The sequence below is a fragment of the Aquarana catesbeiana genome, linkage group LG01, assembly GCF_042186555.1.
Source record: "Aquarana catesbeiana isolate 2022-GZ linkage group LG01, ASM4218655v1, whole genome shotgun sequence".
NCBI lineage: Eukaryota > Metazoa > Chordata > Amphibia > Anura > Ranidae > Aquarana > Aquarana catesbeiana.
Genome location: NC_133324.1, coordinates 984,559,651 through 984,568,867, shown reverse-complemented (window position 1 = coordinate 984,568,867; position 9,217 = coordinate 984,559,651). Strand labels below are relative to the sequence as shown.

General features: G+C 47.4%; 1 protein-coding gene across 1 annotated transcript; it reads left to right on the top strand.

Annotated features, from left to right (window-relative positions):
* The first annotated feature begins 6,955 nt into the window (after window positions 1-6,955).
* On the top strand, window positions 6,956-8,928 carry LOC141127109 (E3 ubiquitin/ISG15 ligase TRIM25-like). The gene has a single exon (XM_073613308.1). The coding sequence runs from the start codon at window positions 6,989-6,991 to the stop codon at window positions 8,564-8,566; it is 1,578 nt and encodes a 525-aa protein (XP_073469409.1). The 5' UTR covers window positions 6,956-6,988; the 3' UTR covers window positions 8,567-8,928.
* The last annotated feature ends 289 nt before the right edge of the window (window positions 8,929-9,217 follow it).

The window sequence follows — 9,217 nt, the reverse complement described above, 5'->3', positions numbered from 1 at the left end:
GACCCTTCAAGATGAGCTGGACTTCCAACACAGGACCATCAGACTGGGTAGAGGTCAGTGGATCCCTGAGGTCAGGTTGGTTAGAAGGTGACATGTCACAAGAGTTAAGCTGGATAGCTGAAACACAAACAGAATGCAGAGAGCCCTAAAACAAAAGATTGAAAACCCCACCTGGCCGAATGAGGCAGTCTATCCAAAGGATGGATTGAGCCTCTTAAACAGGTTTGAACGGACGTAGTAGCAGTAGGGTGAGGCCAAGTTACAGAAGGTCCTTAACAAGAAGCAGGAAGCTCACTGGGCATAGGCTGGACTGGTGCAGAGGCCGACTGAACAGCATCGACAGGTGCAGCGACCACCAGAATTGCATCGCAGGGCATAGCGACTGTGGAACTGGTGGACAAGTCAGCCTGGGTGTGTGTCGAAGGGGGTTCAGGGACAGGCAAAGGGAAATGGCCATGCAAACTCGAGTGAATGATCGGCTCAGGTTCACAGGTGGGCTCCTCATCCAGAGTGCCACACAACCCAGAGTGCCTCAGCCCGACTATTGCAGGAGACATTCCAGAAATCGCTATATGCAGTGCGAAGAGCAGAAGATACTGGGATGGTGGCAACAGGAAGTTTCTCTTTTGGGGTAACCTTGAGTAGGCAGGAGGAGGAACAGGAGAAACCCCAAGTCAAGATCTGTCCAGCAGTCCAGTCAACATGTGGAGAATGGAGCCGTAACCAAGGAAGACCTAATATGATAGGAGATGAAGCGTTAGGTAAGACAAGAAAGGATATCCACTCCTGGTGGAGTGTCCCTACCGACATCTTAACAGGGAGGATCTGGAAGCGGATAGGACTCCCTGGAAGAACAGTGCCATCAATCGCCAAGACCACCAATGGAGTTGTGAGAGGCAAAAGGGTAAGTCTCATGGAAGATGTAGTTCCCCAGTCCATGAAATTGCCAGCGGCTCCGGAATCCAGGTATGCCAAGACCGAACGAGGGGAAGCGCCGACATGAAGGAACACAGAAAGGAGAAGACGAGAAGGTGAAGGTGATATTTCAGGGTCCAATACTCCAACTTCCAAACGTATTAGCCCTAGGCGTTTTTCCGGATGAAGAGAACAAGTATCATGAAAATGACCTTTGACGCCACAGTAGAGGCACAAGCCCAGAGTTCTGCACCTAGCGCATTCTTCGGGCGATACCTTGGTCCGGCCCAGCTGCATAGGTTCCTCAGCAGGCAGGAGGTGCTCCTCAGAATGAAGAGAAGGAACATGGAGCTCAGGCTGCCTAAAGAACGGGGAGTGCTGTTGTCTTTTTTCCAGGGCCCTCTCCTGAAAGTGAATATCGATCAGGTAACACAAGGTGATGACACTGTCCAGATCAGCAGGAAGGGATCTTCCTGCTAATTCATACTTCATTCTATCAGAGAGGCCATGTAAAAAGGTTGCAACTAGGGCCTCATTATTCCAGCTCAGCCCAGCAGTCAAAGTACGAAAATAAAGAGCGTACTGTCCCACAGAAGCAGACTATTGACAGAGACGTAAAAGGATGCTGGCCGCTGAGGAGACACGACCCAGTTCTTCGAAGATATTCTAAAAAAGTTTCAAGAAATCAGACAGGATAGAAACCACTGGATCATTCAGTTCCCACAGAGGGGCAGCCCAGGCTAACGCCTCGCCGGACAGGAGGCATATAATATAGGCTACCTTTGCCCGACTGGACAGGAAGTTTTGGGGCTGAAGCTCAAAATGAATTGTGCACTGGCTAAGGAACCCCCTGCAGGCCTTGGAGTCCCCAGAGAAATGGGTCGGAGCTGGCAGTTGTAATGAACGTGTGGCTGCGATAGGTGCAGCAGCAGATAGCGGGCTGGTTGTTGAACCTGGGGTCCTAATGAGGCCTGAACCTGTTCAAAACTTGAGGCCAAATGCTGAAGGAATCGCATCACCTGGGTCTGATGCGATTCCTGGGTCTCAAGTCTGCGAACTAAGCCCTGTAATGAATCATCTGCAGGAAGCTGCACATCACCCGGGTCCATGGCTGATCAAACTGTCAGGTCACCTTGAGGCTAGGTGACAGATGCACTCTGTAGGAGTCGGAAGTGCACCGCTAGGCAGTGGACCCTAGGACTGAGTGCTGCGGATTGAACCTTGGGAGGTTCAGGAAGCAGGTCTACTGGATCACTAACACAGATCCCACTGGGAGCTAGAGCATAGATTCCCCAGGGCGCGGAGTCTAGGAGCCAGCAGGTGTTCACCAGAGCCTCTAGTGGTGAGGATGGACTGCGCTGCAGTCTGGCTCCAGGTCATGGCCCCCAGGGTCTCACAGCTCACACTCACGGTAGACTACAGTAGAAGAGGAAGGAGGCAGCAGGCTGGAACAACAAGGAAAGTAAGGGACAAGCCAAGGTCGGGGCCACAAGCAGACAAGGACAACAGAGTTCACACCAAGGTTCAGGGTCACAGGCAAACAGGGATTGTCAGGGACAGGCCAAAGGTCAGGGTCACGAGCAGACAGGAATAGTTGAGAACAGGCCAAAATCGGTAACTTGGACTCAGACGTAGGAAACACAGCAAGTACATACAAAAGCTAACACACAATGTTTGATCAGCACTGCTGGCTTGCTTTGCACAGGTTAATATAGGGTTCCCTGATAGGGACTGGGGTGGAGCCATGCTAGAGGAGAGTTTACAAAAGCAGTCAGGTGAGGGTCAGCTGGTCTCTAGAGATGAACACATGGAGACAGGTAAGCTGACAGACAAACTCTATTGCATAACCATGACAATTGTTTTTGTATAGGAACCGTTGTTTTTGATTGTTTTTGTTTGTTTTCTTTTCATATATATGACAATTGCTTTTATTGCTCCACAACAGTTGGTCTTACAATAGATAGTTGCTAATTTATGGCCTTTTATGTCTATTCTGATGTTTATGAATTGTACCTCTCAAATGGAGCTTTTTATAGCCTACCCCTTTAAGGCTGAGCAGTGAGGAGGTGACAATTATCCTCAGGCTTGAAATTTGCTCTCTCTGTTTATATCTAGATTCTGTTGCCACCCTGGTCATGACTTTGACAAAGCACATGCGCAACAGAATAGTGGACGGTTACACAACTGACTTCAGGACACCTTTCCCCTTCATCTCCGGCACAGCAGTGATGTCACAGAAGGTGCACTGAGAATATCAACACTGCCCAGCTTGGTTGTTCCCTCTGGGGTCATTTACAACACACAGGTTGCCTTTCTATCGATCCTGCTGACCACCATTCAGCCGTGGCATCCACCTGGAGCTGGCAGGTTTTGCCAGCAGCCAGTACGCTCCCCCTCTGGGAACTGAATTTTCTCTCCTCCATTTCCTTGGATGGTGATTGACGTTCAAACCATCTCCAGGCAAAGGCTCCCGGATGATTGCTTCCCATTTATCCACTCTGAGGTCACTGGTAACGTTCACTACCATTTATATTAAACTTTGACTGTTCAACCATTTTTTTACCTTTATGGAATAAATATCATTGTTTATGCATACAGTACAACGTTGGAATTTATTGGATCATTCTTTCAGAGCACTGCACTTTGTGTTTTTTCTACTACAGATGATGCACAAGAAAGTCCGCAAACAGTTTGCTGAAGACAAGCAGACTAAGGACATGGATTACTGGAACCATGTCCTGTGGTCTGATGAGACAAAGATAAACTTATTTGGTTCAGATGGTGACAAGCGTGTGTGGGGGCAACCACGTGAGGAGAACAAAGACAAGTGTGTCTTGTCTACAGTCAAGCATGGTGGTGGGAGTGTCATGGTCTGGGGCTGCATGAGTGCTGCCGGCACTGGGGAGCTACAGTTCATTGAGGGAACCGTGAATGCTAACATGTACTGTGACCTACTGAAGTAGAGCATGATCCCCTCCCTTCAGAGACTGGGCCGCAGGGCAGTATTCCAACATATTAACGACCCCAAACACACCTCCAAGACCACCACTGCCTTGCTAAAGAAGCTGAGGGTAAAGGTGATGGACTGGCCAAGCATGTCTCCAGACCTAAACCCTATTGATCATCTGTGGGGCATCCTCAAACGGAAGGTGCAGGAGCACAAGGTCTCTAACATCCACCAGCTCCGTGATGTCATCATGGAGGAGGGGAAGAAGACTCCAGTGACAACCTGTGAAGCTCTGGTGAACTCCATGCCCAAGAGGGTTAAGACAGTGCTGGAAAATAATGGTGACCACACAAAATATTGACACTTTGGGCCCAATTTGGACATTTTCACTTAGGAGTGTACTCACTTTTGTTACCAGCGGTTTTAACATTAACCACTTCCCACCCGCCCACCGTCAAATGATGGCTGGGCAGTGCGGCTCTCGTTCTGGGTGGATGTCATATTATCATCAGTGCCCTGATTACAATTAAGTGCCCACCGGTGCCAGCAAAGATTGCCCACCACTGCCAACAGTCAGTGCCAACCAGTTCCCACAATTGCACCGAACTGTGCCCACAAGTGCCAGCAATCAGTGGCCATTAGTGATGCCAGTCAGTGCTGGCTATCAGTGCTGGCCATCAATGCCCATCACTGCTGCCCATCAATGCTCATCACTGCTGCCCATCAATGCCACCCATCCATGCCCATCACTGGCCATTAGTGCCGCCCATCAGTGCCAAGTATCCATGCCGCCTATCTGTGCCCACCAGTGCCGCCTATATGTGCACAGTGCCCACCAGTGCCACCCATCAGTGCTGCCTGTCAGTGCTCATCAGTGCCACACATCAGTGCCACCTATCAGTGCCCGTAAGTGCAGCCTATCAGTGTCCATCAGTGCTGCCTCATAAGTGCCCAGAAATGAAGGAGAAAATTACTCATTTACAAAATTTACTGACAGAAATTAAGAAAAACTTTTTTTTTTAAAACCTTTATTTATTTATTTTTTTAGGAAAAAATAAAAAGCCCAGAAGTGATTAAATACCAATAAAAGAAAGCTCTATTTGTGTGAAGAAAATGATAACAATTTCACATGGATAAAACAAATGGGGGTTGGTGCTGCTCTGTTTAAAAGAGAACCAAGAAATCAGAGAAAGAATATTGCTAAAGGTAGCAGTACAAATAAATGAACAGTGTAAATAATAACCACAGTGTGTTGTAAAGTGACTGGTAACAAAGTGCAAAGTGCAAAATAGATAATGTGAAAACACAACAACAATTCTTCTGTAGGAAAAAAAAGTGTACTGCTAAAGGTAGAAGTGCACATGCACATGAATAAATAAATGAACAAAAATAGATCAATAATGTAAACAATATCCACAGTGGGTTGTAAAGTGACTGATTTCAAAGTGAAAAATAAATGATGTTGAAACACTAGAATATTTCTTCTGTAAATACGATGAGTGTAAAAACCAGCAAACAGTCTCTCAGTGCAGAACGGCAATCCAGTCCTTTCTTCTGTGTACAAAGGATGTCAAGGTGCAAACACAAGGTGCCAAGGAATAGTCACCTCCTCTTCATACAAAAACACACACTGGTAGCAATGGGCTCTCACCTTGTGGTAATGAGGGAACCGCATGTGTGTACAAATCTGTAAGATTCACTTCTTCCTTCTACCAGAGTGCTGGGCCACTGAAGATCTAGAGATGTCTTTGTCTCTCAGTGGATACAAGGGAGATATCAGAAAAGAGACGGGTCCGGATTGTGGAGTATTTTGAATAATCGTAGCTTTATTGATAACAACAATGAGGGTAATCATAGGAAAATGTACAGAACTCCACGAGCGGCGAGATACAGGTGCCTTTCCATCGTCAATACAGGTGCCTTTCCATCCCTCCATGTGGCGTCACGGTTCCCCTGATGAAGTCACTTTTTTTTTTTAGGGTTTACAAGCACATTAATGGCTGTGTGTTGAGTTATTTTGAGGGGACAGCTAATTTACACTGTTATACAAGCTGTACACTCACTACTTTACATTGTAGCACATGGGTGTAATCCTTGACTCTGACCTCTCCTTCAGCCCCCATATCCAATCACTGGCTAAATCCTGCCGCCTTAACCTCCGCAACATCTCCAAAATTCGACCCTTTCTGACTAATGACACTACAAAACAACTTATTCACTCTGATTATTTCCCGCCTCGACTATTGCAACTCTCTCCTTAATGGCCTACCCTTAAGCAGGCTATCCCCCCTTCAGTCTATTATGAATGCTGCTGCTAGACTAATGCACCTCACTAATTGATCCGTGACTGCTGCTCCTCTCTGCCAATCCCTTCACTGGCTTCCCCTACCCCACCGTGTAAAATTCAAAATGCTAACCATAACATACAAGGCCATTCACAACATCGCCCCCATCTACATCACCAACCTCATCTGCAGATATCGCCCAAATCGCCCCCTCCGCTCCTCCCAGGACCTCCTGCTCTCTGGCTCCCTTGTTACCTCCTCCCATGCTCGCCTTCAGGACTTCTCCAGAGCGTCTCTCATCCTCTGGAATTCCCTGCCCCAGTATGTCCGATCAGCCCCTACCCTGTCCACCTTTAGGAGATCCTTGAAAACTCATTTATTCAGGGAAGCCTATCCCACACCCACATAACTGTCCCTGAGCCACCCCCATCAAATCATTCTTTGCAGCTATTACCTTTTGTACCACCACCCCCTCCCTTTTAGAATGTAAGCTCTACGAGCAGGGCCCTCCTGTACCTTTTGTATTGTACTGTAATTGTGTTGTCCCCCTTATACATTGTAAAGCGCTGAGTAAACTGTTGGCGCTATATAAATCTCGTATAATAATTGTAGCAAAGTGTCATTTCTTCAGTGTTGTCACATGAAAAGGTAGAAGAAAATATTTACATAAATGTGTGGGGTGTACTTACTTTTGTGAGATATTGTATTATCTGTGTTCTTCTGTATAAAAGTTCCTATGACTACGTGTCTCAGTCTCAGCCCCTCCCTGTGTAGGAATGTACAGAACTGGTTAATGATTGTCAGATACGTTCAGTGTCATTTCTCTCTTCTGCTCTCAGCGATGGCGTCTGCTGATCTGAGGAAGGAGCTGGAATGTTACGTCTGTCTGAACATTTATACAGATCCTGTAACCCTGAAATGTGGACATAACTTCTGCCGAGACTGTATTGGTCGTGTGTGGGATACACAGGAGGGGTCTGGAAGTTATTCCTGTCCTGAATGTAGAGAAGAGTTCCAGGATCGGCCTGCACTGCACAGGAACATAACACTACGGAACATAGTGGAGAATTTCCTGTCCACCCATCCAGATCAGGAGGAGTCCGGGGTCTTCTGTACTTACTGTATTCACACTCCTGTACCTGCTGTGATATCCTGTCTGCATTGTGAAGATTCTCTGTGTGACAATCACCTGAGAGTCCACAGTAAGTCACCAGAACATGTCTTATGTGACCCCACCACTTCCCTGGAGAACAGGAAATGCTCCGTCCATAAGAAGATCCTGGAGTATTACTGCACTGAGGACTCCACCTGTATCTGTATGTCCTGCAGTTTGGCTGGAGAACATCGGGGACACCAGGGGGAGACTCTGGATGAGGCCTCTGAGATGAAGAAGAAGAAACTGAGGAATGTTCTGCAGAAACTGATGACAGAGAGAGAGGAGATGGAGAAAAGAGTCCAGAGTCTGCAGGAACACAGGAGGAAAGTACAAGGAGAAGCAGATGATGAAACAGAGAGAGTCACTGTCCTGTTCAGAGACCTCAGGAGACGTCTGGAAGACCTGAAGAAGAGAGTCCTGAGGGAAATCTCCGGGCAGGCAGAGCGGATCTCCGGGATAATCAATGATCTGGTCCAGGATCTGGAAATAAAGAAGGAGAAGCTGTCCAGGAAGATGGGGGACATTGAGGAGCTGTGTAACATGACGGATCCACTGACTGTCCTACAGGAATCAGACACAGGTGACTTGTGTGATACTGAGGATGGAGATGATGAGGACAGAGAGAGACATGATAAACTCCTCCATGATGGAGGGGATCTGGATGTGGGGGGGATCTCACACACATTACACACAGGTTTATCTGATATCATGTCTGGGGTAAATGTAGAGAGGGGGGTTACAGACATATTACTGGATGTGAGGACAGCTGGTAATAAGCTACATATATCAGATGACGGGAAAACTGCATCCTTCTCATCACATCAGAATCACCCAGAAACACCAGAGAGGTTTCAGGATTATCAGGTGATGAGCAGTCAGAGGTTCTCCTCAGGGAGACATTACTGGGAAGTGGATGTCGGGGGGGCAGAGTACTGGAGAGTCGGGATGTGTTACCCCATTATAGACAGGAGAGGAGGTAAGTCATATATTGGATATAATAAGAAGTCCTGGTGTTTGGAGAGGTGGTGGGGTGATCCGCTCTCAGTGATACATGACAGTAATGAGATCCGATTACCCGGCGATGTCTCCAGTAGGAGAGTCAGGATAGATCTGGATTATGAGGCCGGGCGGATCTCCTTTTATGATCTGTGTGACCCGATCCGACATCTCCACACCTTCACCACCACCTTCACTGAGCCCCTCCATGCTGAGGTATGTGTTGAGGGAGGTTGTATAAAGATATGTGGGGGGAATCAGAAGTGAGAGATCTGCCCAGAGACATCACAAGGTGGATTATCTGATTGGTGATTGGTGGAATACTCATCCAATAGGAGGAAGCAGAGGACAGGAAACATGAGTGATTTATTTATAAAGCTGCAGGTTCCGGGGCCGTCATCTTCATCCTAAACCTCACTTAACTACCTAGTGTGTCACTGACCAGGAACAAGCATGCAGGAGGTCAGATTGTTCAGCCTTCACTGGCTGCATGCTTGTTCTGGGTCAGTGACACACTACATAGTGTAGCCAGGATCAGGATGACGGCCCTGGGTTCTCCACCATCACTGTCTATCTATAGAAGAAAGGGCTATTTTCAGCTTTGGATGGAGTGGGGGAGGATTAGAACCTCTGTCAGAGTTTTTTCTGCTATCTGGGGCTCCATTAGAGAGATTTCCCCTCACTTCCTGCTCCTGTGACAACATTTCCCCAGACAGGAAGTGAGGGGAACTCTCCAACAGCAACACAGACAGGAATAAAAATCCTTTTCTTTAGTAGAGTAGGGGAAGGATTAGAACCCCTGTCAGATCTTTATTTCTGTTGGTGTTCCTGTTGTAGATTTTCCCTCATTTCCTGTCTGATAAAACATTGTCACCAGGACAGGAAGTGAGGGGAAATCTCTCTAATGTAGCCCCGGAT